At 48.0% G+C, this 27,864-nt stretch overlaps 1 protein-coding gene and 1 non-coding gene across 7 annotated transcripts in view; one reads left to right on the top strand and one right to left on the bottom strand.

Annotated features, from left to right (window-relative positions):
• Positions 1-27,864, top strand: part of CIB4 (calcium and integrin binding family member 4) — a 103,819-nt gene that overhangs the window by 41,692 nt on the left and 34,263 nt on the right. For 4 of the 6 annotated variants that reach the window (XM_070379249.1, XM_070379245.1, XM_070379248.1 and 1 more), the window contains exons 4-7: positions 9,082-9,178; positions 10,638-10,707; positions 11,242-11,276; positions 20,627-20,723. In XM_070379249.1, the coding sequence (XP_070235350.1) occupies positions 10,651-10,707; positions 11,242-11,276; positions 20,627-20,723 (189 nt within the window). In that variant the 5' untranslated portion in view covers positions 9,082-9,178; positions 10,638-10,650. The remainder of the gene's footprint in view (positions 1-9,081; positions 9,179-10,637; positions 10,708-11,241; positions 11,277-20,626; positions 20,724-27,864) is intronic. The other 2 variants (XM_070379246.1, XM_070379247.1) reach the window with 1 other exon arrangement.
• On the bottom strand, positions 8,714-8,786 carry TRNAE-UUC (transfer RNA glutamic acid (anticodon UUC)). Its single transcript has one exon. It is a non-coding gene; the product is annotated as a tRNA-Glu (tRNA).

Below are 27,864 nucleotides of genomic sequence, written 5' to 3'. Positions count from 1 at the left end.
CGAGTGAGGGGCTGAGGAGAGAGATGGACAAAGAGGAAGAGCCCAGTTGGGAGTGTTTGTCCAGATCACTCTGTTTCAAGGGCTGTGACCTCGACCTCATCAGGCCCTGCTGAGAAGCCACAGAACGCTTCCCACAGCTGTCACCCAGCCATGCTGGCAGGGGACCTTTCTTTATCAGTTCCCACCTTGACTGGTGGATGGTCGCCCCCACCTTGGAATGTCACCCTAAACTTCTGGGCTATGCTTACCCCAAGGCAGAGGAAGCTTCTCATTAGAGCAATTCTTGGACAGAAAACAGAGAGTCCTTGAGGCAAGACTCTGAGATGGATCAAGCTCTTTTAGACCTGACCCCAGAGCAGCCCTGGAAGTCAGAGTGGAACCCAGGTCACTAGGGCATCTGATACAAGTTGCAAAGGGGCAGGGGTGCCACTGTCCAGCCCCACGAAGGAACAGGAGCTGGGGCTTTCCTTACATACCTTTCTCCCCAGTCCTCGACCCTCTGAGTGCCCAGGTCCCCCACCCTCTTTTCTGCGAAGTTTTGTGGTGTCCTGGGACATTGAAAATGGGATTGGGAGTGTCTGTCGACCTGAGCAATTCAGAGGGGCTCAGCAGAGCCTTGGGAAACAAAGTGTTGTTCTATTGGCCCCTCCTTGAGTGACAGCTAGGCTGGACCCATGAGTCTCTGGTGCGCCTCCTCCTTCTGGGCAGTGAGTGGTGCTCCCTCAATAGTGAGCAAACGCTTTGTCTGCAGGCTCGAGCTCCCCAGCCTTGGCAGTGGCAGTGGTCCCAGCCCTGCGAGATCTTTGCCCCACCTCCCTGGTGGCATAATACTTCTTCTCTGTCCTTTTATAAACTCTGGACTCTGCTTCCCTCAGCCTTCTTTTGGGATTCTCAAAAGCCTGATTTGTTAATAAGAAAAAGGGATATTGGCTGTTTCTAGCTCTTTTCCTCTACTGTAACAATTTTACTTTTCCCCCAGGCAATGTGAACGGGAGACTTAAAAAAAAAAAGTCTCTCATGATAAGGTGGAAAAAGAACACAAAGATTTAAATTTCAAGATATTCTCTGTCCACATTCTTCCTCTGGATAAATCTGTTTAACCCCCAAATAAATTTCACTCTTTCTTTGGGGAGGAAGTGGTCTCTTTCTTTTACAAAGACTGGGTCTAGTTCTTCATTTCTCTAACTGTACTCCAACCCACCTCAGATTTCCTAGTGTTGTGTAATAAAGAATTCAGATGGCTTATGTCCGTGGCTCGAGGGAGGGAACTACTATACCCTTCGGATTTCCCAAGTGATAGGAGTGCGTATCTTTGCTCTTCCTGGTGGGCTGTTCAGACCATGTCTGAGCTCATGCTAATGAGATGACTCAGGGTGGGGGCTGGCTGTGCCAGAAAGACCGACCATGCAATTAGAGGGTTGAGTTTTGAGCCAGCTGATGTCAGCCCGACCTCTGCGGAGGAGTGGAGGGCTGGAGAGTAAGTTCAGTCACGTGCCTGATGATTCAATCAACCATGCCTATATGATGAAACCCCAATAAACATGCTGAACTCGGGCTCGATGAGCACTTCCTGGTCAGTATTACATATCAACGGTCCAGGAGGCGGGTGATGCGTCCTGAGGACACACAAGCTTCTTATTCGAGACTCTCTGAGACTTGACACTCACTCTGTGTCTCATCCTTTGGCTGGTCCTGATTGGTATTCTTTATAATACTAGACATCAGTATACTGCTTTCCTAAGTTCTGTGAATTGTTCTAGCAAATCACCAAACCTGAGGGGATAATGGCCCCTTAGTTAGAAGTGCAGATGGCCTGGGAACCCCCAGAATTTGCATCTCATATCTGAAGTGAGGGGAGTCTTGGGGAGGACTGTGCCTTTCACCTGTGAAGTCGGCACGAACCCCAGGTAGTTAGAGTCTACCTGGGGTTTGTGCAAACTTGCACTGTGCCCACATGTGCATACCTGCTTCCTACCTCACCTGGGAAGCCTTGCTCATCTGTCATGGGGCTGGGTCTTCTCCAAGCATAGGCCCATGTCCCAATATCATCCCAGAAGCTGGACCCAGAGGCAGGAGAACTGCCCTTGAGTTGAAGGTGACATGTGGTGTGGTGAACAGCCATCTTGCTTGAAGGCAGTGGGCAGTGTTGGGGAGTGCCTGTCCAGAATTCTACACTCTTCTCTCCTTTCTCCACTGTCAGTGCCCAGGCTCCTTCACTGGGCTGGTGAAGGTCACCAGGGCCCAAGGATCCCCCTCAAGGCTGGAGCTCTCCCTGGCTTCCTAGGTCCCCTCCAGGCACTGTTACTTCAGTGATCTTCTCCTGGCCTGGCCATGGAGTCTTTCCTGGGTGTGTGCAAGGTAGAGTTTATTCTCTGAAAAATCCCAGATCTTCCTCTTGGACTTCCATTCCCTAGACTTGCCATTAATCATATTTCAGTATCTTCCAAGTTGGATTTCTTTCCCGTATAAATGTTCCATCTATTTGAAGCCCTACTCTGTTTCAGGTCCCCCACTCTTCATCCCTACATCAGCCCTACTGCCCCGCAGATGATGTAAATGGGAAACAAAGAACAGGTTTAAACAGTCTCTTTGGATGAGCCAGTCCCTCTGTGTAAATATTCAGTGTTTCAGTTGTGGTCACCCCTTTCCCTGGGTCCAGAAGATCTTCTAGAAGAGGGCGTAGCAACCCACTCGAGTATTCTTGCCTGGAGGATCCCATGGACAGAAGAGACTGGTGGGCTACAGTCTATAGGGTAGTGAAGAGTCAGACACGACTGAGTGACTAGCAGTTTCATTTTCTTCTTTCTTTACCCCGAGCTGTATCAGGGTGCTTGAGTCAGGCTCACTGGCTGTGGGGAAGAGTCCCTGTTTGTTCTGTGCATTTTTGCTGGGGCCCAATAAAGCATGACAGTCACCTCTAGCCTTTGGGGTAATGTGCTGACCCACACTGTGGAGGTCCATGGTTTCCCATTGCTCCTGGGGAAAGTGCTTTCCTGGGCTCTGCATCCTGGCTAGGCCTTTGCCTGAACTCTCAGTACTCTCAGTCCCTCTGGTGGTCTCCTTAGGGCATGAGGGAGCTTCTGGGTCCCCTGCATGGCCAGGGACACCAAGAGCCCTGCTGTGGTCACACCTCCCCTGCCACTGGGGCACCTGTACTCTGCACTGTGCTGGGAAGGGCCGAGACCATAGGCAGAACTCTAGAGACATGCAGCCCTACCACCCTCCCCTTCAGTGAGCTGGAGGAAGGGTGACTCTAATACCAAGATTCTCAGCACCCAGGAGTCCTCACTACTTTCCTCATCCCTTCTGTCCCCAAGACGACAAGGTAGGCCTTCCACCCTTTTTCTTCCTGCCTCCCAGGATGCCCCAAGGTCTGCACCCCCAGACCTGCCTCTTGCCACACCAAAAGAATTGAGAAAGTCCTTTCTCCATGCAGAGGGTGACTTTGCAGTCTGCTCAGCTGTGGGGAATTCAAACAAAAACCTAGTTGATGTTCAGAACTTGGCAGCTTGTTCCAGCAAGATTTCCCCTCCTTGCTTCCAGTGCTGAATAACTACAGTGGGTGGAGCCCCCTGGGCCACAAAACTCTCTGCCTGAGGAAATGGATCTGAAACTATTCCAAAATCTTATGTCTCATGTATACATTCCTTTAATAACATTTATGGTGGGCCTACTATGTGCCAGGCACTGACACACTCCTTAAAATAATTTTTAGTAAAAACCTTATTAAGATCTAATTGACCTTCTATACAGGGAAGCCTGGCATGCTGCAGTCTATGGGATTGCAGAGTCAGACATGACTGAGCGACTGAACAGCAGCTATACACTTGGGTCTACGTGTACAACTCGATATTTTCCAGTGTATTTACAGAGTTGTACAACCATCAGCACCATCTAATTTTATTTTTAGGTATTTATTTTTAAGAGGAAACAAATGTAAACAATCTGTTTTCTCCTATAAAAGATGACTCTGATCTCTGGTCCTGCTCCACTTTGTCAACTTGGTGGTGCCAACTGGTTGTAAAATGAACTGTTCCAAACAGAAACAGAAAACAAGCACAGATTGCATGATGTGCACACCTATGGGGCCTGCATCCAGGCAGTTTCCTAGAAGAGGATGCTGGTGAGCCCCTGACATCTCATATCCTGGCATGGGTGAGCAGAGAGGGTGTCCCTGACCCTGGGGATTCACAGAACTGTGTCCCTTTCCTTTATTGACTTACCTCTGTTTCTAACACTACATTTCTTAGCACCATCTAATTTTAGAATATTTTTATCATCCCCCAAAGAAATCCTATATCATTAGCAGTAAACCCTCTCTGCCATACTCCCCTCCCCCAAACTCCTAGCAACCACTAATCTACTTTCTGTCTCTATGGATTTGTCTATTCTGGACATTTTATATAAATGAAATCATACAATCTGTGGCCTTTTGCAAATAGCTTCCTTCATTTAACATAATATTTTCAAGCTTCATCCACATTGTACCATGTATCAATACGTCATTTACTTTTATTGTCGAATAACACTCCATAGTATGGATATGTCACATTTTATTTATATATTCATCAGTTGATGAACACTTGGGCTGTCTCTGCCTTTTGGCTGTTACGAATAATGCTGCTATGAACACTCATGTATAAGTTTTTTATGTGAACAAATGTTTTCATTTCTTTTAGGTATATACCCAGGAATGGAATTGGTGGGTTGTATGTGTTAAAAAACAAAATTCATCTGAGTAAGTTTTAAAGTTCTTATTGGCTTTACTTAAGGATTCATGTGGAAAAGGAAATGGCAACCCATTCCAGTGTTCTTGCCTGGAGAATCTCCATGGACCCTGGAGCCTGGGGTCGCAGGATCGGACATGACTGAAGCGACTTAGCAGCAGCAAAGATTCATGAGTCAAGTGGCATTCAATCTAGCAGGGAGAAAGGAGATCTGAGGAGCTCTACAAAGGGAAAGTTTTTAAAAATATTTATTTTATTTATCTGGCTGCCCTGGTCTTAGTTGCAGCACACCAGATCTTTGGCTGTGGCATGTGGGATCTAGTTCCCCAACCAAGGATCGAACCTGTGAACCCTGTATTGGGAGTGCAGATTCCTAGCCACTGGACTACCAGGGAATTCCCAAAAGGAAAGACTTTTATAGGCAGAAGGGAAGGGGAATAAGACAGGTATAGTAGCAAAGTGTGGATTGCTGTGCTGCTGCTGCTAAGTCGCTTCAGTCGTGTCCAACTCTGTGTGACCCCATAGACGGCAGCCCACCAGGCTCCCCCGCCCCTGGGATTCTCCAGGCAAGAACACTGGAGTGGGTTGCCATTTCCTTCTCCAATGCATGAAAGTGAAAAGTGAAAGTGAGGTCGTTCAGTCGTGTCCGACCCTCAGTGACCCCATGGACTGCAGCCTTCCAGGCTCCTCCGTCCATGAGATTTTCCAGGCAAGAGTACTGGAGTGGGGATTGCTGTGACAAGGTCACTTTTCCTTCAGGGATGCAGGGGTCTGTCAGCCTTCACTGGTGCTGATTCCTGATTGACAGGTTTAAGATTCCATTTCCGGGAGAGCTGAAACTGTAATTAAGTTTCAGTTTGGTGATGTGGGGCTTAGTATAAGCGACTCCATTTTGGGCATGTTGTCTTGCTTTTAACATATGGTAATTCTGCTTAATATTTTGAAGAACGGCCAAACTCTCTTCTAAAGTGGCTGCATCGTTTCACAGTCCCACTAGCAGTGTAGGAGGACTCCAATTTCTCTACATCCTCACCATCCTAGTGGGTGTACAGGGGTACCTCACTGTGGTTTTGATTTGCATCTCCCTCGTGGCTGATGATGGTGAGCATCTTTTCATGTGCTCCTTGGCCATTCACATATTTCTTCTTTGGAGAAACATCTATGCAAATCCTTTGTGCATTTTTTTAGTTGGGCTTTTGTATTTTATCATTGAGCTGTTAGCTTTCTTTCTGTATTCTGGATACAAGTCCCTTCTCAGTCCTTTTTGAATTTGAAGAGACATCTAAATCAAGGTTGGGGTAGGGGTGACCAATTTAACAGTTGGTGGAGTTCATTGGCAGGTGACAGAAACCTTGCGAAGAATTCTTTTTATCCCACGCAGAGGATTCCTGCAGGGAGGGACCCTGGAGGGGAAGCATGCAGAATTGTCCGGGCAGGCCTGGGGCTGCTTTCTGTTCAGTTCAGTCGCTCAGTCATGTCTGACTCTTTGTGACCCAATGGACTGCAGCACGCCAGCCCTCCCTGTCCATCACCAACTCCCGGAGTTGACTCAAACTCATATCCAGTGAGTCGGTGATGCTATCCAACCATCTCATCCTCTGTCGTCCCCTTCTCCTCCTGCCTTCAATCTTTCCCAGCATCAGCATCTTTTCCAATGAGTCAGTTCTTTGCATCAGGTGACCAGACTATTGGAGTTTCAGCTTCAGCATTAGTCCTTCCAATGAATATTCAGGTCTGATTTCCTTTAGGATGGACTGGCTGGATCTCCTTGCTGTCCAAGGGACTCTCAAGAGTCTTCTCCAGCACCACAGTCCAAAAGCATCAATTCTTCGGCACTCAGCTTTCTTCACAGTCCAACTCTCACATCCATACATGACCACTGGAAAAACCATAGCCTTGACTAGAAGGACCTTTGTTGGCAAAGTAATGTGTCTGCTTTTTAATATGCCATCTAAGTTGGTCATGACTTTCCTTCCAAGGAGCAAGTGTCTTTTAATTTCATTGCTGCAGTCACCATCTGCAGTGATTTTGGAGCCCCCAAAAATAAAGTCAGCCACTGTTTCCCCATCTATTTGCCATGAAGTGATGGGACTAGATGCCATGATCTTAGTTTTCTGAATGTTGAGCTTTAAGACAACTTTTTCACTCTCCTCTTTCACTTTCATCAAGAGGCTCTTTGGTTCTTCTTCACTCTCTCCCATAAGGGTGGTGTCATCTGCATATCTGAGGTTATTGATATTTCTCCTGGCAATCTTGATTCCAGCTTGTGCTTCATCCAGCCCAGAGTTTCTCATGAGGTACTCTGCATATAAGTTAAATAAGCAGGGTGACAATATACAGCCTTGACATACTCCTTTCCCAATTTGGAACCAGTCTGTTGTTCCATGTCCAGTTCTAACTGTTGTTTCCTGACCTGCATACAAATTTCTCAAGAGGCAGATCAGGTGGTCTGGTATTCCCATCTCTTTCAGAATTTTCCAGAGTTTGCTGTGGTCCACACAAAGGCTTTGGCATAGTCAATAAAGAAGAAGTAGATGTTTTTCTGGAACTCTCTTGCTTTTTTGATGATCCAATGGATATTGGCAATTTGATCTCTGGTTCCTCTGCCTTTTCTAAATCCAGTTTGAACATCTGGAAGTTCATGGTTCACATACTGTTGAAGCCTGGCTTGGAGAATTTTGAGCATTACTTTACTAGTGTGTGAGATGAGTGCAATTGTGGGATAGTTTGAGCATTCTTTGGCATTGCCTTTCTTTGGGATTGGAATGAAAACTGACCTTTTCCAGTCCTGGGTCCACTGCTGAGTTTTCCAAATTTGCTGGCATATTGAGTTCAAAATTTTCACAGCATCATCTGTTCATTTGCACCCTTTTCAGAATCCCTGCCAAAGAGCAGTTTGAGAGATTTAACTAGCTGGAGGAAGGTAAGGATGCTGGTTGGTTAGTGTACTGGGGCAGAATTGCATGGGGATTTTTCTTTCTTTTTTAAGGAGCATGGGCTTTTATCTCTTGAGCAGATGAGATGGCATGTAGAAAAGCATTTTGGAATTACAAAGTGATGCAATGCAAATGTGAGGTGACATTCTTGTGGTTACTATTGTTAATTGTAGGAACCAGTGAAAGCCCTTTCTAGGTTGAGAGCCTGTGTGTAGGGAGGGGTGGAGTGGGCAGGAGTGGCGAAAAGGGTCATGTGAGGGCGTGAAAACTAAAGGAGAGAGGAAGGTAGCAGAGTTTGCAAACCTTGGTTACCTGTGTGTGAAGTGAGGCAGAGACATTTTTGTGATTTCTGGCATATTTCTTCACCACCTGTCTAATTATTTACTTAATATTTTTCTTTAGATTGTCTCCTATTTCTTTTCACCAGGTAATATTTGTGAAGGGAACATATCACAGTTATATATGGCAAGTGAAAGTGTTAGTCGCTCAGTCGTGTCCGACTCTCTGGGACCCAATGGACTGTAGCCCACCAGGCTCCTCTGTCCATGGGATTCGCCAGGCAAGAATACTGGAGGGTTGCCGTTCCCTTCTCCAAGGGATCTTCCCAACCCAGGGATTGAACCCAGGTCTCCTGCATTGCAGGCAGATTTTTTACTGTCTGAGTCACTAGTGAAGCTTGAATCTTTTTCAAAGTGGAGGAAACAGTATAAATAAACATAAGGAAAGCCAAACAGTGTCATTAAATTCTAGCTGGATGTCGTTGCTTTCTGGGTATGGAAAACTCCACAGACTTAGCCTGGTTCCCTCTCCTTGTGGCTCAGGTCTCCGCTCAGATGGCCGCTCCTCAGGAAGCCTCTCCTGCCCACCCTTCATTCTTGCTTTATTTCTCTCATAGCCCTATCACAATCAAAGGGGTTGTTAGTTTCCCTATGGGCCTCTGGTTCCATCAAGGTAGGGCCTTGTCTGCCTGGCTTAATCATTCTGTTTCATTGCCTGGCTCAACAAAGAGTTAAGTAAGTAAGCCACACCATGCAGCTTGTGGGATCTTAGTTCCCCGATCAGGGATGGAACCTGTACCCCCTGCAGTGAAAGTGCAGAGTCCTAACCACTGGACCACCAGGGAATTCCCTCCAGTGTGTTTTTGCTCTCCTTGTAGTGTGTGCCAACCAGGTGTTAAGGGCACGTGCCAGTGCCTGCCGCCACTTGCACCTCCTAGGACAGGACAGGAGGGCTGAGAGAGACTTGAGAAGGAAGCAGCCTTCTGGGGTGCAGCCCGGCAGCTCTCCTGGCTCCCAGGCAGCACTGGGGAGACCCCCAGGCCTGCAACCTCAATCCAGGCTTCAGATCCTCCTTTGGCCCCTGGCCAGCCAAATGACCCTACAGCATCACAGAACCTCACCAACTTCCATCTTCCCCAGGGCCTCTGTGAGGACAAGGGACAGTCACTATGGACACAGACTAGTGAAAGAAGCTGCTCAATAAATGAGAACAGAAGCTCAGACGGTTTACCAGAAGGTGAGATGTAATTACTGACTGTGTCTGCTCACGTCCTACCCTTTCTTTCAGGCCCAACTTTTAAAAGTAATCATATTGTTTCCCCTTTAATAAGAATTTATTGTGCCAGGCACCTTTCTAAATTAGAGGTTTGTATATCTATCATTTAATTTTAGCCTTGCAATAATACTGTAAAGTAGAGATTTATTATTCCCATTTTACAGATGAGGGAACTGAGGCTCAGAGTAGTTTTATGACTTGCCCGAGGGGATGCAGCAAGAAGTGATGCAACCTGTCCACATTCTTAACTATGACATTGTAACAACCACCTAAATGCCACCACCTACATGAAGATTTCCTGCCTAGGGTTCTCCTCTTCTAAATACTCGTAATTCATATTACCTCTCTGATCACATCTACCCAATCTCCCATGGTGTGTGTGTGTCTGTGTATGTGGCAAATATTAATTTCTTGAAGGCTGAGACCACATTCACCCGTCTCTTCCAGGGTCAAGCTGAGCACCTGGCATCCTGTAGGTACTTTACTTGTGTCTGTTTAGTAAATAAGGATTGAAGGCTCCTGGGTTTCTTCTGCCAGTCTCCATCTCCATGGAGGGCAGATGGCGAAGAATAAGCAGCCACATTTCCAGGGATATAAACTAGCTCTATGAGAAAGTTTCTGAGCTGTTTACCTGGGAAAGTGTGCAGAATGAGGTAGGTACAAAGACCAGGAAGCTAACACTGGCACTGAGACCAGGAGGAGATGGTTTCGGAAAGATACTCCTGGATAGCAATACTGAGGTCTGTGCTAGACTTCATCTTTCTAGATTCACTTTCCACTCTCCTGTCCATCCCCATGGGAGATTGGAAGAAGTGGAAGGGATGGTACAGGGGTACTGATTCCATGTGTGTTGGGCCAGGACTGGTAGCGGCTCTGTGGTTACTAGCCTGGATTCTGTGCTATCCTGAGTGGTTTCCATACACCCTGATCTTGTCTTTGGAGAGTCCCTTTAATAGACCCTCTTTGTATCATCCTGATTTGATTGTGCCCTTGGCTTCTGCAGGGAGAGGATGGATGGGGTGGAATGCCCTTTACTGTGCTCTTTGGGCCACTTCTGGATGTCAGAGTCTATGCTTACTCATCTCTGTGTTCCTGCACCTGGCATAGTCCTTGGGCCGTGGTTCTAACAGCTAACACTTATTGAAAGCTTATTATGTACAAGGCGTTGTTATCTGTATTGACTCAAATAATCCTCATCACAATCCCATGACCTTCATCCTCAGTTTACAGATGAAGAAACTGAGACACAGAGAGGCTGAGTGGCTTGTCCAGGGACACATGTCTTGTCAGCTTTTGGCAGATCTGGAAGGTTGGCTCATGACTCTTGAACCTGCTACTGGGCTGCCTTTCTGTTCGCTGTTTTGGGGATAATGTCCATTAGCCTCTGGAACCAAAAGAATCTATTTCTTTGCCCACTCAGGGACTCAGGTAGAATGGGCAGAAGGTGGAATGCAGGTTACCATGGCAACCGATTACTTGGTGCACAACTGGTGAGCTCTTGGGGCTGAGGTTCTGCTGCTGGCAGAGAGAAGGGTGGGGTTGGCATGGGGCAATGTCTGAGGTACCAGATGCACTGGGAGGATTTGGAAGAATACCAGGTGGGTAGATCAGGCAGGAGATTCTGGGCAGTGGCGGGAGCTTCCTGAGGCAGGTGGGAGGGGTGGGAAAACTCTCACTGTGGTCCCTGCCTTCACTAAACCTACATCCATGTGACCCAGACTGGCCCTCAGAGGGCCCCTCCCCATTTGTTTCCTGCTCCAGATCCCAGGGCTTTCGCCTTGTCTCCGATCCTTTCTGTAGGCCTGTACCACTGTGCTCCCTCCCAAGGCCATCAGAGACGGGGCACTGTTTCCTCCTCTGCCACCACCTTGGGCGTCTGCTGCTGAGGGCTGGGAGCCTCCATTCCCTGGTTGTTCAATGAGAGCATCAGCTTTTCCTCCCAACCCCCGAAGTTTCCCACTCCCCAGAGGGCCAGGGCAGGGCTGGATGGAGTGGGCAAGTCACCTGTCTGTGGTTTGTTTCAGGCCTTGACCTTCTTGACCAGGAATGAAATCCTGTGGTGAGTAGAGGGGGCCCCCTTTCCCTCCCCTTGGAACTGAAATCTTACCCTGGTACAGCCTCACTCTGGTCCCTGAATGTGGTCCCTGCCCAGAGCTACAAAGTCCTGGAGACGAGTCTGTCAGCAGACAGGCAGAGACAGACCCCAGGCCTGGAGGGTCCAAGGTCACGATTCCCAGGGCCCTACTACAGTGAAATGTCAGATTGTAGGTTGCTATGGGATCCATGGCAAGGTTTCTTCATAGAACCGCAGAGGTGGACAGGGCCTTCCTGGGATGATGAGGACAAGGAGGAGAGGACTTAGGAAACAGGTCTGCAGTACATACAGCGAGGTGGTCCTCTATCTGGGTAAAGCTGATGCCCCACTGAATCTTTCTTAGTCCTCCCTTCCCTCCCAAGCTTCGCTTCACTGCCTCCCAGCATGGTGGGTGTAACAGTGCGCAATCCACCCCCTGTTCTTATGCTGGTGATGGCCAGAGAGGAAGGCTCTGGGCCAAGACAGCCAACACGAGGATCCCTCATGGGACCGCAGAGAGGGTAGACAGCATGAAAGATGTGAGAGCACTCAGCCTGGGCCAGGTGCTCATCAGAAACTCGTTAGAGGAGGAAAGGGGGTCTCTAGGGCATTGTTGGTGGGGTGAAGGGAGGTTGGAGTGAGGAGACTGCCCTGAGACCCACAGAACCCTCTAGCCTCTTTGTCTCTGCTGGACTCACCCTCCCCAGACAACACCCAGCCTGGAAGCTGCACTTCCCACTCAGGGTCCCAGGCAGGGCAATGATTCTGCCCCAAGCATGAGACTCTCCCGGCACGGAGGTGGGGGGCTGATGGATGTCCAGGGCACAGTAAGTGATGGAGACCAGGGACAGTCACCAGATTACATCGCTTTCCTTTTAAAATGAGTGTTTGCTCATTTTAGAAATAAAGAAAAATATAACAAAACTCTACATCCTACTACTTATACATCTCATTGATATTTTCTAAAAAAGGAACACTTGCATAAAAATGAAATAAAAATTGTAAAGTAATATGTGAGCATGGCCAGAAAATCCAAATAGCATAAATATCCTAAAAGAAAAGTAAGTGTCCCTCTCCTTCCCAGGCCTTCTCCCTGATGATAACCCTGTTCACAGTTGGTTTCTCATCAAGGCTTCCACAAAAATTTTCATAGATAGATCAAATAAATATCCTTCAAAAATTTTATCTCATTCACACTGCAGCATTTACCAATTTATAGTGTAGCATTATACTGTTCTGGACCTTTTTTCTTTTTAAGTTTTCATGTTGGCTATCTTTACATAAAGCACATAGAGATATGTCTCATTCTATGACTATGGGACATTCTTTCCTATAGAGGAAATATCATTCATTTTACAACCTCCCCCCATAACATACACTTAAGTTGTTTATGACTTTTAGTTCTATCAATAACGTTATAGTAAACATTTATGTAAAAATAGCTTATTTAATTGATAAGCTTTTGAATTGTGGTGCTGCAGAAGACTCTTGAGTGTCCCTTGGACTGCAAGGAGATCAAACCAGTCAATCCTAAAGGAAATCAACCCTGAATATTCATTGGAAAGACTGATGCAGAAACGCCAATATTTTGGCCACCTGAGGCAAAGAGCCAACTCATTGGAAAAGGCCCTGATGCTGGGAAAGATAGAAGGCAAAAGGAGAAGAGGGCAACAGAGGATAAGATGGTTAGATAGCATCACCAACTCAATGGACATGAACTTAAGCAAACTCCAGGAGATAGTAGAGGACTGGGAACCCTGGTGTGCTGCAGTCCTTAGGGTTGCATACAGTTGGACATGACTTGGCAACTGAACAAAAACAAACCTTATTCAACAAGTGAGAGTAAATCCATAGGAGAGATTTCTAGCTGTAGAAATGGTGGGCAAATGGTGGACATGTCTAAAATGTCAACAGGAAGGACAGGATTGTTCTGCACTAATTTATTCTCTCTCCACTTCAGCATGACCATGCCTGCTCCTCTTTCCATCTAGAAAGTTCAAACATTCTCAGATGGCCTTTTCTGGATCCCTAGGGCCCCTCACATGTGCCCCATTCCCACCACCAATGCGGTGGTGGGAGTTGAGGTGGGAAAATCAGTCAAAAGAGAGGAGGATGGGAGGAAAGCCCTTCCATCTCGTGTGTTCTCTATTGGTCTTTGAGAAAGATGTCTAGTAGGGAGCTGTCTGTAGGGACTCCTCTTTTCTGAACTGCCCACACAGGCCGTGAGACAGCCCCTGCCTACCTCCTGTTTCAAACTTCTCTCCACTCCTACTGAAAGTGAGCCCCTGGTGGGAGGGGCCTCACCTCATCTGTTTGTACTGGGGAGGCAGGTCACAGTGAGTGAGGCCAGCAAAGGCTCCACTTCAGCCCAACTTCTCTAACCAACTTCTCTCAAAGCCACCTCCTGCCAACCCTGTCTTTTGTCTGTGCCATGCCTAAGCATGAGGGCCTGGTGCCTGGCCCTTGTGTAGCCTCTGCCCATGAGACTCCAACCCTTTGGGCTCTAGAAGAACAGGATGGGTCAGTGCTGGAGGAGGGATGGGGATGGCAGTGCTCCAGGAAGGCAGAGAGGAGGTGCAGTGGCTGGGTGTCTACTCTCTTTGTGTTTCACCATCATGGAGACTTTCAACTGAGGCAGAGCAGGACTAGCATGAAGTGGGGACAAAAATGCTAAGATGTGTGGGGTGATACCAGGGAGAGCTTTTTGCTGCTTCAAACCAAGGTGAGTCTCCAGATTAGGAAGACCACACTCTGGGGAGCAGCTGAGGGTGTAGAACAGCTGTCAGGAGCTGTGAAGAACGGAAGAGAACAGGGGAAGGACTGGAAGCCTGCTTCAGGATGGGAGAGGCACTTTGACCTGGCCATTGCACTTGAATCAAGAGGGCATGGATGAAATAAACATGGATGGACCCATCCATCCGTGGCACTGTCCTTGGAGAGAAGGAGAAGTTTTATGTTGGGTGTGGATTAGTGTCTTCAAGGCATATTGTAAAGTTAAAAAAGCAATGTGCCATAGTTTCCAGTGAATGTGGAGAACTGAGCATTTTCTTTTATTTATTTTCCCTACTAAAAGGACAGCTAGGATTAGAAAAAGAGAAAGAAACCCATAAGGGAGAACTCAAGAGATGAAAGCAGATGAGAGAGAGAAACAATTTTCAAAGTGGAAAACAAAGAGATCCACAATACGGACTTAGAGCTGAAAGTTGAAAGCAGATTGCTGGAAAACAGGGATTGGGGTGATGGAGTCAAGGACCCAGAAAGGCTCCTTTCTGAATGCCAGGATGAAGGCTCGGGTGAAAACAAAAAGATGGCTTTACATGATTCTCCTCTTGCCCTGCAATCCACTCAGCACCCCTTCCCCAGCCCAGCAGAGGACAGGAGCTCGCCATGTGGAGAGAGCTAGCCATGCAGGCTTCTGACTCAGGACCACCAGGAACAGAGATGAGCACGGATGAGCTGCCAGTCAGCTCGTTACAGACTTGGCAATTGCACATGAATTGAAAGCTGAGAGACACTACGTATTTGAAGGAAAAAAAAATTTTAAAGCCTACATTAATTTATTTCAGGACACCAGAGGTATTGAGAAGATCTTAAGAATGTTCACAGAGGAAGAAAACAGAATACATACAGAGGATCGGGAAGTAGAATTTTAGACTTGTGCTGGAAGATGGTGGCTGAACAGCTTCAAAATCCAAAGGAAAAAATTCCAATGTAGGATTAAGTCATAGCTAAACTATTAATCAAGAGTAAAGGTGAAACAATACTTTTTGACATGTGACTTCTAAAAACAATTACCTCATGCAGGCAGCTTCTGCAGTGTCTATTAAAATTATCAAGTAAGCTAAGTTGTTCATTAACTTTAGTGAGTAAACTAAGAAAAAGAATTCCCTGGTAGCTCAGCTGGTAAACAATCTGCCTGCAACGCAGGAGACTCTGGTTTGATTCCTGGGTAGGGAAAATCCTCTGGAGAAGGGATAGGCTACCTATTCCAGTATTCTTGGTCTTCCCTGGTGGTTCAGATGGTAAAGAATCTGCCTGCAGTGCTGGATACCTGCATTCAATCCTTGGGTTGGGAAGATCCCCTGGAGAAGGGAACGGCTACCCACTGCAGTATTCTGGCCTGGAGAATTCCATGGACTGTGTAGTCCATGGCATCACAGTCCATGGCATAGCAAAGAGTTGGACACAACTGAGCAACTTTTACTTTCAAACTAAGGAAAAAAGAAGACGTAAGAACCAGAAAACAGAGGGCCGCAACACATGGAATTTCAAAAATGAAAGTGAAGAGAAACCCGAGGATGACAATGCAGCAGGCATGAAAAGCAATGCATCCAGATTAGAATTAAGGAGTCAGGAATTCCAGGAATGATACCTCCAAGAAAACAAAATGAACCTATGGATGATATAAGGTATACAAACATATGAAGAGGAACTTCACAGTTCTGCAGAAAGTTTGGGAAAGAAATAATAATAGAAACACTGAAACCTAAGCAAAAGAAAAACAAACAAAGAGTCTTGCAAGAAAGAAAATGTAATCACGTTGTACTAGGGAACTCAGCTGTGAGCAATGTTTGAATCATACATATATAATATGTAATAATACATACATATAACAATAATATAAATACTGAATTTTGATTCAGGAAAATCATTTTATTTTGGGATGTTAGGGGAAGAACTAGTATATATGTGCTGTGCTGTCTCTCAGTCGTGTCTGATTCTTTGCAACTCTGTGGACTGTAGCCTACCAGGTTCCTCTGTCCATGAGGATTCTCCAGGCAAGAATACTAGAGTGGGTTGCTACGCCCTCCTCAAGGGGATCTTCTCAACCCAGGGATTGAACCAAGGTCTCCCAATTTGCAGGCAGATTCTTTACCACCTGAGCCACCAAGGAAGCCTAAAGTAGGTTATGCTGCTGCTGCTGCTGCTAAGTCACTTCAGTTGTGTCCGACTCTGTGTGACCCATAGACAGCAGCCCACCAGGCTCACCCATCCCTGGGATTCTCCAGGCAAGAACACTGGAGTGGGTTGCCATTTCCTTCTCCAATGCACAAAAGTGAAAAGTGAAAGTGAAGTCGCTTAGTCGTGTCCGACTCTTAGCAACCCCATGGACTGCAGCCCACCAGGCTCCTCCGTCCATGGGATTTTCCAGGCAAGAGTACTGCAGTGGGTTGCCAGTGCCTTCTCTGTAAGTAGGTTATAGATAGAGATAAATTCTCTCTTTTTTAGCCGTAAGAGGTCACAACATAAAGTCTGCAATGAAAAAATACCAAGTGGCAGTATCAGCACCATCTCTAGAAACACTATGCAAATATTAAGTAAAAACCAAGAGAAATAGAAAAACACTAAAAAAAAATTCAGCTTCTAGAGAGCAGGGGTAAAGAAGTGGTATAGAATACTGTGTATTAATAATATTATAGTGCTGTTGGCTTTTAAAAACCTATTTCACTCTTACTTTGGTAAACTAGTCTGGTACATATAGGGTGCTACTTTTAGTAAAATAAAAGGCTGTACGTGCGTGCATATGTACACACACAGAGAATATCTTAGGAAGGATACACACACACATATAAGCTGATCCTAGGTTAACTCCTTGGAGGGACAGGATCATGGATTACATTAGGGTTAGTGTCCATGCCTTGTCTGTAAAGGGAAGGAGCAGCTTGGATATGGGTTCCAAGCAACACCGGCCGTGGCTCGGAGGCAGATGGCAGTGATGCTCAAGGGAGACAGCAGACACCCTGGGCTGCCAGGGCTAAATCGGGCCAGACTAAGCCCTGATCACTTCTGAACAAGTTTCCAACATCACCTTTGACACTGTGTTGTGATTTTCCTATGAACGTGACAAAGAAATGTGGCTTGGATGACAGTACATCTGGATAGATTTAGCCAGTTGAAAAAAAAGTATCCAAGAGACTGATAAGCAGGGGAGCAGGGTGGCTCTGCCCTTGTCTAACGCTTTCCCACCTCCTTATCTGTGACTTGCATGAGACAGAAAGGCCTGGTCACTGGATCCGCAGATGACACCTAATGAGAGGGGCAGACCACATGTGACAGCTTCTTCCCCATCCAGGGCTGCCCTGATTCAGCTCTCTAAGAAGGGGTCTGTCCACCCTAAATGTCTAATCTGTGGGAGTCTTCTTGCACATCCCGTTGGTCTCTGAAAGAGCAGGGTCCCCTTTGTCCTCAGCTTCCAGGTTAGCCCTCTCCGACTTTGGTTAAATTGCTGTTACATTGCCCCCACCTTCCAGATGTCTCTATGGAATCAGTGCACAGGCCCTCTGGGGCCCTTATCTTCACCTGAGGCTCTGGACCCTGAGTCTGGGACTTGACTCAGGAAGGGCACATGTGGCTTCCTTTAGATCTCCATGTCTGAGGCTGGGTCAGCCTGACTCAGTTCGAGCTATTTCAGGGCACATTACATTGCTCAGGGATGGCTCCTGACATGATCTTGGGCTGGATTTAGTTCTGGTAAATGGGATCCTGAGGCTTTGCCCCAGTTCCTGCTCAGGCTAACCTGACCATGAGGCCCCTGGATCCTCTGAGCACTCTTGAGGTCCCCAAACCTGCCAGTCTCCATGCCTTGTCCTGGCTGTTAGCTCCTGGTCCACCTGGAGCGCCAGAAGGTCAGCAGACAGAGGCTTGCTTCCTAGGAGTCAAAGGCCAGAGTCTGAGGCTCAACTTTTTCACTTACTTGCTGTGTGACCTTGAGTGAGTTTCTTACTCTCGCTGAGCCCCAGTTTTCACACATACAAAAAGTATGTATTCAACCTAATTGTTATTAGGTCAGTTAGATGATCAGATCTGCACAGGAATTAAAGCAGTGCCTGGCATAGAGGTCGGTTCTGAGACCGGTGTAGCTGTCATTTTCATGGTATTTTCATCTCCTTTTTGTGAATGAGGAAACCAGCTCAAAGAAATGAAGCTATTTGCCCAAAGTCACACAGCTTGGAACCAGTAGATCATAGAACCAAAAGTTACCTTTCCAGGCTAGAGATGAGGCCATTCATAAAATACCTGTAGGCCACTCCATGGTGAAAGGGACAATTGACTCCATGGGATGGGGGTGAAGCCCAGGTCGGGGAGCCCAGACTGGGATGGAAGGGGTGTAACTGGAGACTTTCACTGGAGCTGTGTTCTCAGTCCTACATGTACAATTCAAACACAGAAGCATGTAGAACCTATAGGTGCCTGGGCTGACACTAGCCTTGAATGAGAATCTCTAGAGTTGATCCTTTCACAAGCTCCCTGTGTGCTTCTGGTGTGGGACCCATCCAGTCAAAAAAGGCTAAACTGGAGTGTCTCAGAGGCAAGGGATGGACCGGATGCCAGAGAAGGGTACAGAATTCCTGAACTGGAGGATGGAGGGAGCTAGCTGAGATTCACTGCACAGAGGGGACCCGGCAGACCCAAGGTCCTGCAGAGTCAGAGCAGTGGAGCTGGTCTCCCCCACTGTCTCAGCCTCCCCGCCCGCAGACAGCCTCTCCCCTCATCTGGCTAGGTGTGGAAGGGAGACGCAGCTTGGGCTGCTTGCTTTCTGGCATGCGAGATGTGTGAGCTTTTTAAATGGCTTTGACTTTTGAGTCCATTAGTGATTAATTCTGAGTTCCACTTAGAGCCAGCTGATCCATATTTGGAGGAGAACATTTTGTGGCAAGCCGAGAAGCAGCCACGATTCATCTGCGGGCAGCCCACCCACTCGGCGGCCTGGGAAGACACGAAGTCTGGGCAGGGCCCTCCCCACGGTACCTGCTCCCCGGAAGTCTCTCCAGGGTGGGGAGGAGGTGCTGAGAGTCTTTCACCTGGGACCCTTTAGAGGTGGGCAGCACAGCCTGAGGAGTGTGGCTTAGGGTTCAGACCCCCCTCGACTCCTTCCAAGCTGAATGACCTGGGGCAGACCCCTTCAACTCTTTGAGCCTTGGTCTCCACATCTATAGACATCATCACCCCTATATCTATCCCACAGGGTTGCTGGGAAGATTCATTGAGATAATATGGTTGAATGCACCAGGCACACAGAGCTTAAAAAACAAGAAGCGGGTAACCACGGCAGTGGGGGTTCCCTCTCTTCCCACCCCCCGCCCCCGACCCGCAGCCCTTCTGAGCCCTTCCTCTCTGGGCTCCTGGGGAAAGAACTTTGGCATCTGCAGCTCTGGCTTCACGCCCACCCCTGTGTAACCTTGGGCAAGGTGAGTATTTTACCTCCTTGAGTCTCAATTTCCTTCTCTGTAAGGAAGAGATAATGGTCCCTTCCTTGCAAGATGGTTCTGTAGGTCCCACCAGAAATGTCCACAGGAGTCGGCAATGTGCAGCAGGCACTCCTAGTGAGGGGTCAGAGTGGGGGACACCCTGCGTGTCAACCATACAAGTGCCCAGCCTCAGAGAATTCTTTAAAATTAATAAAACATACTGTAAGTCAGTCTGCTTTCTTATTACCCCACACTAGGAATTCTAACAATGACAGTGATCAAATGCTCCTTGGGGCTAGGGGCAGACCACTGCCAGTGCCCCCTCCCCTGGAGACCACTGGACACACACCCCTGACCCCCACCCTGGGTACAACGGCTTTCCTCTCTCCTTGCTGTCCTTCAGTGTCCCCACCCAATCTTTTCCTAGAGACTATCTCCCTTCACCCATTCTACACCCCACTTTTCAGCTCCCTCCCCACTCCCTTACAAGGTTGATATGGTCCATGCTCCAGAGTGTGGGCAGGGAGGGCTCCAGCATGAGGGCCCTGCTCTCCTGGCCTGGGGCAGAGTTCGCTCCTACCCTCTGCCTTGCAGCACCCACACGGCCATTCATTTCCCCCTCTGCCTGCCTGTCCCTCACAAGCTAAATCCCCTGGAGCAGGGAGGAGGCCCGCAGACAGACATTGATTACTGGATCGATGAGGACAGTTGCTCAGTCCCATCGTCTGGATCCAGCTCACTGGCCTCGGATGGCTGTGTGGGTTGCTGGCTGCTTGGCCACACCCATGGAGTGACCTCTTTTTCCTGGGATGAGGGTGGGGCTGGACAGATGGCTTGGGGTGGCATCCTGGCTTCCCCAAGGCCCTGCTGGTTCCTCCATCCGTAAAGGAGGGACTGAAGGAAGGGAGGGCAGAAGTCCTTTCCAGTGCACTTGCAGATTGTGTTCAGGCTACAGAGCATATGGGCTTATCTTTGCATCCCCCACAGCGCATGCGCTGGGCACACTGGAGCCCCAGGCATGTTTCTGGAAGGGCAGGATGATTTATAACTACCAAATGTGTGTCAATCAATCCTCCAAAGGGAGCCTGCAGGAGGCAGGGGGCCTGCTGGTCCCCACCTTCAGTCCACCCCTGCCTCTCTTCTCAGTATCCACGACTCCTTCCTGAAGCTCTGTCCCCCTGGGAAGTACTACAAGGAGGCCACACTCACCGTGGACCAAGTGAGCTCCCTGCCAGCCCTGAGGGTGAGTCCAGGGGGCGGGGTGGAAGGGATGGGGCGGTGTCACTGGAATCTGCTGAGTCTCGGAAAGTGCTGGTCTCAGTGTGCTCACCTGTGAAATGGGCGGGGTGGCGGGTGGCTGGGATCCCATGTGCTTCCTGAGGCCCGTGTACCCACATAGGCTGTGCTTTGCTCCAGCCGTCAGTGCACCCCACTGCCAATCTCCTAGGGACCGTCCTTGAGCACTGGCTTCTGTTATAAAAAGACCCTGCCCTTCCCCCAAGGCACCTGGAAGAGCCCAGAGGTGCACAATAAAGGGCTCCTAAAATTTTAATTAAACTTTGTGCAAAGAGGCAGCGTCATATGAACAAATCACAGCACTGTCAGACTTGCTGATTTTTCATTTGGGTCTCGCAGAATAATGGTTTGAAAGTGTCATTGTACAATGAAAGTCCATCTTCATTTCTGTCTGAAACAAAACTGGCTCTGAGCGCTGTGGGCACCTCTTTAAAGAGGGCCCCGGGAGGTGGGTGCAGGGATGGGAGTGGGGGGTGGAGGGATCCTGAGGAAGAGACCACAGAGGGGTTGGAGGGGAGGGGAAGGGGCAGCCCCTCCCCAGTGACAGACCTGTTCTAGGGTAGAAACAGAAGGAACACAGAGCCTGGGGCTTGCAATAGAGGCTGGAGCCTAGAAGACAAGGAAACCAAAAGTGGGGGAGAGAGGGGGGCAGGGGATTAGGTGAGCTGAGAGCAGAATCCTCAACAAGGTGACATCCCTGGAAAATGTCCCGGCTACATAGTGGGGAGCCTGTCCTCTTAGGACCCCTGACTCACACAGACACAGCTCTGCACATCCCCACACCCCCAAACACTCCTACTTGAGGTGGGGAACATCTCTCTAAGACCTAGACTATCCAAACAGGGAGCTGGGGTGAGGGGAACCCAAAGGCCAGGCTGAATGGGGAGCTTCTGCCCTGTCATCCAGGATGGGGGACAGTGTCACGGGTCAGTCCCAGAGTACCCAAATGCTAGGCTTGGGGGAAAAAAAAGACTTGTAAATCGCCAGTCTAATCACTGTCAAATGCTCTCCACTGATTTTATCCTTTGGATAACTGAGTCCCCAACAGGGGAACAACTCACACAGGGCCACGTGACACCGCAGAACCTGGAAGTTAGACAGGACTTTGACCCCCGGGCCGGGCCTCCATTTCTAATCAGGGCTTGGCTCTGACATGTGCCTAGGACTGCCAGGCGCCCTAGGGAGCAGCTGGCAAAGACCCACCCTGGAGGGCTGGCACAGAGGGTGTTGGTATGACTCGTGGCCTCAGCACTCTGCATGGACCCAGCACACCACAGTCACGCCTAGGGGCTGTGATCAGAGCCCCAGAAGAGCAAGCACTGGACTGGATCAGAGGGCTGGGTCCAGGCCCAGCTCCATCACACTCCGAAGATAACGCATCTCTCCTCTAAGTTTAATCTCCTCTCTGTACAACAATATGCACACCCTGTGCGTGTAACAGACCTGGCAGGGATGAGCCATCGTCCTCTGCACCCTCCGTTTTGTTCCCCATCCTCTCCTTTCTTCCACCTGGAGGCTGGGCTGGGGCTCCAAGGCTGGAGAAAACGGACGAGGGGCAGATGGCAGGAGCACATTGGCCATGACCCCGGGTGGTCTGGGGTCTACTTGACCTCGGGCTCGTCATCTGGCAGTCAAGGGCTGGGCGCTGATGCAGCAAGAATGTGAGACTGCTGTAAAGTGCTGCAGTGTGTGAGGGTCTGGGGACGGACAACCGCCCAGGGCCCAAGAGCCCCAGGAGCTTGTTCACCGGACAGTGGCTGGGAGCTGAGTGGGCGGAGGGGGTGTGTCTTGGGATGTGATTACTTTAATTTGACATTTCTTATTTCATCCTTCTAAATGGTCATTATTTTACCCTATCCTACACATAAAAACCAAATCATTGCAGAAAAATTGGAAAGCATAGAGAGAAAAGCAAAAGTGTGGTAAAAATCATCAGGTAGCCTACCTTAAAGAATGACCATTGTGACCATCTTACCTTGTTTCCTTCCATACTTTCATTTTTAATGTGGATCTATATGTGTTTATTGGGATCACATTGACTTTTTTTGTATATTGGTTCCCCCCTCCCATTTTGGATTCTTTGTTGCCTTTCCAACTGTTTCTGAACAGCCAGTACCATCTCCTGAATTGAGGACACTGAACCTTTGCCACATGGAGAGAGCTAGGGCGCAGGGCACAGGGCCAGGAGCAGAGGAGCTGGCTTTGAACTCATTTGCCAGGCAAGTGATCCCAAGCAAGTCACTTCACAAGAGGAATGACTGGTGGTGAGGGGGAGCAAATAGAAGTCAAAGAAGACTGGGAGGCAAACGGTACAGAAGGCAGCTGTTTTCCTGCAGGTGAAAGGGCTGCTTCTAGGGGCTCCCAAGTGTAGGCCTGGGTCCAAGGACGAAGGTTTCTCCACAATACAAAGTAAGCACTTTGTAATCATCAGAGCTGTACATAGAGGAAGTGAGCTCCCTGTCACGGAAGGGCACCAAGTGGGAGCGGGCCAAGCCTTAGCTGGTGGCATTTCAGCACATGCTTAGGTGTCAGTGGCCACTGGACTGCATGCATTGGTGCCCTTCTCACCCTCTGCGGTTCTGTTTCTGACCCGGAGCTTGGTCTTACTCTTCTTTGAGTCATCTATTACAATATGTCCCAAACTCTGGATGTTCATAGTCCAGTGAAATCTGCCCCCCCTCCCAAAGTTATTATTTTGTGGAAGGACTAGCTAGTGATGCTAACTTTCCAATTTTGTCAAGTAAGGACTTAAGAAAACATGTCATCCACAATCATCATTTCACTTTGTAAAGATATTAATTTTAGAACAAAAGTGTAAGAAGGATCCCAGAAGCAACAACTGTTGTTTCCATACACATCCCTTTTTCATTTTATTTCTCTCCCTCCGTTCTTGGTTGTCAAGAACATTGTTGCTGATCATTCCTGGTCCTCAGACTAGCTTTGGGGGATTAAGATCCAGGACTCAAGTTTCTCTCTGTGCCTTTCTGATCTTGATTGAGGCAGAAAACTGAGTTTCCCAAAAGAAGCAAGGAGAGGTTTGATGGGAGGTAGGGACCTAAGTACCCCCGTGTCCTCTGTGGTCTGAAGGATGGGAGCTGGGTGACTCAGCCTGTGCAGAACACTTCTCTGGAAAAGCTTGGAGAACAGGGCCCAAGGGAGCTCTGGATACCGGTATTACTTGGCTCAGGGTCTTGAGTGATCTGGGAAGAAAGTTCTGTTTTCCTAACTTGGATACACTCGTGGAAAAAGGAGGTTGGCTAACATTGGGAAGGGTCTGCCCATCGTGGAGGGCAGGGCAGGAGCAGCCTGAGCAACAGAGTCCAGCAGGGACACAGGAAGGCCCTGTTAAGCCGGGGCTCACTGCCCCCTTTTATCCAGAAGTTTCTGGGGTTTTTTTGTCTGCCGCTCTGTTTGGTATATTTAAACATGAATTAGCTCAATGTTTCTGTTCTTGTAAATAACGATCTTCCTTTCTATAAACACTGATGAGTACTGGCATGGTGTGACCCACGTGGGTTTCTAGTTTCCGAGACTCGGACAGCCAGCAGCAGGACCTGGGGGAACATCTTGGGTTCTGGTAGAAGTACCAAGAGTCTGGTAGAAGCTCCCCTAATGAACAGGGCTACCACATACCTCCGGCCTCTTTCCATCTCCCTTTCTGGGGCTCCTACAGGCAGGTGGTCTGGGCACAGCCTGATCCCTACTATGTTTTATTGCAGCATCAAATCTGAAAAAGCACCTTGAGGTTTGGGAACACGCCTGAGGTGTCAGGAGTTGCTCCAGGTGTGGCTTCTGAGGTTTCAGCCCCAGTGTTTCTGAGACTTTCAGAGGCCTGCTATAGGCTGAGCCCATTTGCTTGAAATATGTGTGTGTGTTAGTCTCTCAGTTGTGTCTGACTTTTTGTGACCCAATGGCACCCCACTCCAGTACTCTTGCGTGGAAAATCCCATGGACGGAGGAGCCTGGTGGGCTGCAGTCCATGGGGTCGCTAAGAGTCAGACACGACTGAGCGACTTCACTTTCACTTTTCACTTTTGTGCATTGGAGAAGGAAATGGCAACCCACTCCAGTGTTCTTGCCTGGAGAATCCCAGGGACGGGGAAGCCTGGTGGGCTGCCATCTATGGGGTCGCACAGAGTCAGACACGACTGAAGCAACTTAGCAGCAGCAGCAGCAGCAGCAGCAGGACTGCCACCAGGCTCCTCTGTTCATGGGATTTCCCAGGCAAGAGTACCGAAGCGTGTTGCCATTCCCTTCTCCAGGGGATCCTCCCCACACAGGGATTGAACCCAGGTCTCCTGCATTGCAGGCAGATTCTTTACTGTCTGAGCCACCAGGGAAGCTTAGAATAGCTTGGAATGAACTCACTCCCAAGGCTATGGACAATGAAAAGCCCTCATGGTTATTCAGCCTCTCCAGAAACCACCAGAGTGGGAGGGGCAAGGATGGGATTGTGTTTTTTAATTAAAAATTATATATATACATACACACACACATATATTGAAGAAGGAAATGGCAACCATGCCAGTGTTCTTGCCTGGAGAATCCCATGGACAGAGGAGCCTGGCAGGCTACAGTCCATGGGGCTGCAAGAGTCGGACACAACTTAGCAACTAAACCACCACTATATAGTATTTAAATAAATTTTTTATGCAGGCTGAGAATCAAGTTGCCCTATGGGGACTGCCCTCCCCCGTTTCCCTTCTCTGGAGGCAACCATTTTCAGCCCCTTCTTGATAACTCAGCCTTTGATTTCTATCCCCGCACCCCCACCCCCAAGAGAAGAGGCTCTTTGTCACTCCCACACCCACCCTGCCTGTATGTAACTCCCCGTTCCTCTGCCCCTCTAGTACAGTTACCTAATGATTTCAGTTCAGTCACTATACAGTGTTTCCATTATCATGGCTGAATGTGCTACTCAGAGCTGAATCATGAGATAGACTATGGTTAGTTTTCCCTTTTTGCACATTTTTTGTTGTCTTTCCTAGATTTAATCACTGCTTTTGCTTAGTTTTCTATGTATTTATTAGTAAATATGACACCAACCCCCTGCCAATCATCTCAATCTCCTCTAAAGGCATTCAGAAGGGAGATCTTTTCTGAACATTCCCTTTTCTTGGCAAAATTTCTCTTGGAGTCCTACAATCCACTCTAATAAGGGCTGGCCAGCCCTCTGGAGCCTGGTACTTGTTGTCGGTCTGGAATCTCCTTCCACAGTCGTCCGGCTTCTTTCACCTCGCGCTTGAATCTTCCATTTCCTATCTTTTCCTCTTTCTCTCTCTACTCCCTTGTTTTGGTGGAGCACATACTCCGGTAGCTTCCTTATGAAGGGTGCATGGGGGTAAGTGTTATGACACCTTACATATCTGAAAATGTCTTTATTCTCTCTTTACACTTGATTGGGAGTTCAGATGGAGAATTATAGGTTCGATATCAACTTTGCTTCAGAGTTTAGAAAACATCAGTCTATTACATTTTCACTTTCACTGTTGTTACTGAGAAGTCCAAAGCCCTCTGTTTTCTAATCTCTTTTTTGTGATCTGTTTTTTTTTTTTTTTCTTTCTGAAAACTTGGAGGCTTCTCTTTGACACCAGTATTCTGAAATTTCCAGCAATGGGAGTTAGTGTGGGTCCTTTTCTCCCAGTACTGGGCATGCAGAGGACCCATTCAGTACGGAAACTGTTCTTCCATTCAGGGACACGTCCATGAATTATTTCTTTGGTAATTTCTCCCTTCTGTCTTGTTTTCTCTGCAACATTCTTATGCTGTATATCCTGGGTTGGTCCTTTATGTTTCATCTCTTCTCTCATATGTTTCATCTTCATCCCTTTGCTTTTTCTCTGGGGAACTTTACTCAACTGTATCTTCACCTCCAGTTTAGTTGTTCACTTCTGCCATCATGCTTTTCATTCCCAAGAGCTCATTTTTATTCTCTGTTTATTTCTTTAAAAAAAAGTATCCTCATTTTTCCTGAATGTAATGTCTTCTCCAACCTGTAATCCAAGGTGCTGTTTCCCATTAGCTTTGGGTCACCTCTTTCACATCAGGGGCCTTCCTTGAATGCTTAGTAACTGTTTTCTCATAATTAAGAGTTGGGAGGGTTGCTGCTAAAAATGTGTTTCAGAGCTTGAGTCCCTGAGTGTGGTTTATTAACTCGGAGCTTCCCTGAAGGGACCTTTTTTTTTTTTTGAATGTTCACAACCACTCTAATTGTAAGAACCAAAAACTAGAAACAACCTAAAGGGCCATTAGCTGGGTGGCTAAACTGTGTACCAGGCAACAGTAGTCAGTAACATGTGATGAACTGCCGAAACGAGGGTCATGGCTGAATCTGACACGTGATGCAAAGTGGAAGGAGCCAACACAAAACACTAATCCCATTTAATTTCGGGTACGTGGCCTTCTGGGAAAAAGAAAACTCTAGGGCTGAAAAAAAGATCAGTGGCAACCAGGAGTTAGGGTTATGAGAACATTTACTGCAAAGGGAACTTCTGGTGGTAGCAGCAGTGTTCTCTGTCTTGGTTGGAATGGTTGTCTCCAATGTCTAAACTCAGCAAACTGTAGTCTTTTTTTTCTTTTTTTTTTTTTTTTAAATTTCAGCTATGCGGTCTCAGTAGTTGTGGCACTCAGGCTTAGCTGTAGCCTATAGGACCTTAGTTCCCCATAGGGATCAAACCCAGGCCCCCTGGCTTTGCGAGCCTGGAATCTCATCCACTAAACCACCAGAGAAGTCTCCAAACTGTACTCTTAAAAAAAAAAAATGGTGAGTTTTACTTTATGTAAATTCCCTTAATAGGGGAGTTTCCCTGGCAATCCAGTGGCTGAGACTCTGCATTCCATTGCAGGGGGGCATGGGTTCAATCCCTGGTCAGGGAACAAAGATCCCACAGGCCACACCATGCATAAAGGGGCCATTTCTTGAGGACACGCTGGAGAACAGAAGTAAGTTCTGGCTGCCAGGATTCTGGTGCTCAGTCAGGGAAGAGAACTGGTGGAGGTTCAGACTCCAGCACATGTATATTGATTTAATTTCCAGTTCTCAGCCGTGGCTGACGTCCCCAGAGCAGAGAGCCTCTGTTACACTCTCC

The sequence above is a fragment of the Bos mutus genome, chromosome 11 (genome assembly GCF_027580195.1).
Source record: "Bos mutus isolate GX-2022 chromosome 11, NWIPB_WYAK_1.1, whole genome shotgun sequence".
Classification (NCBI taxonomy): domain Eukaryota; kingdom Metazoa; phylum Chordata; class Mammalia; order Artiodactyla; family Bovidae; genus Bos; species Bos mutus.
This window is presented reverse-complemented; position numbering and strand designations above follow the sequence as displayed.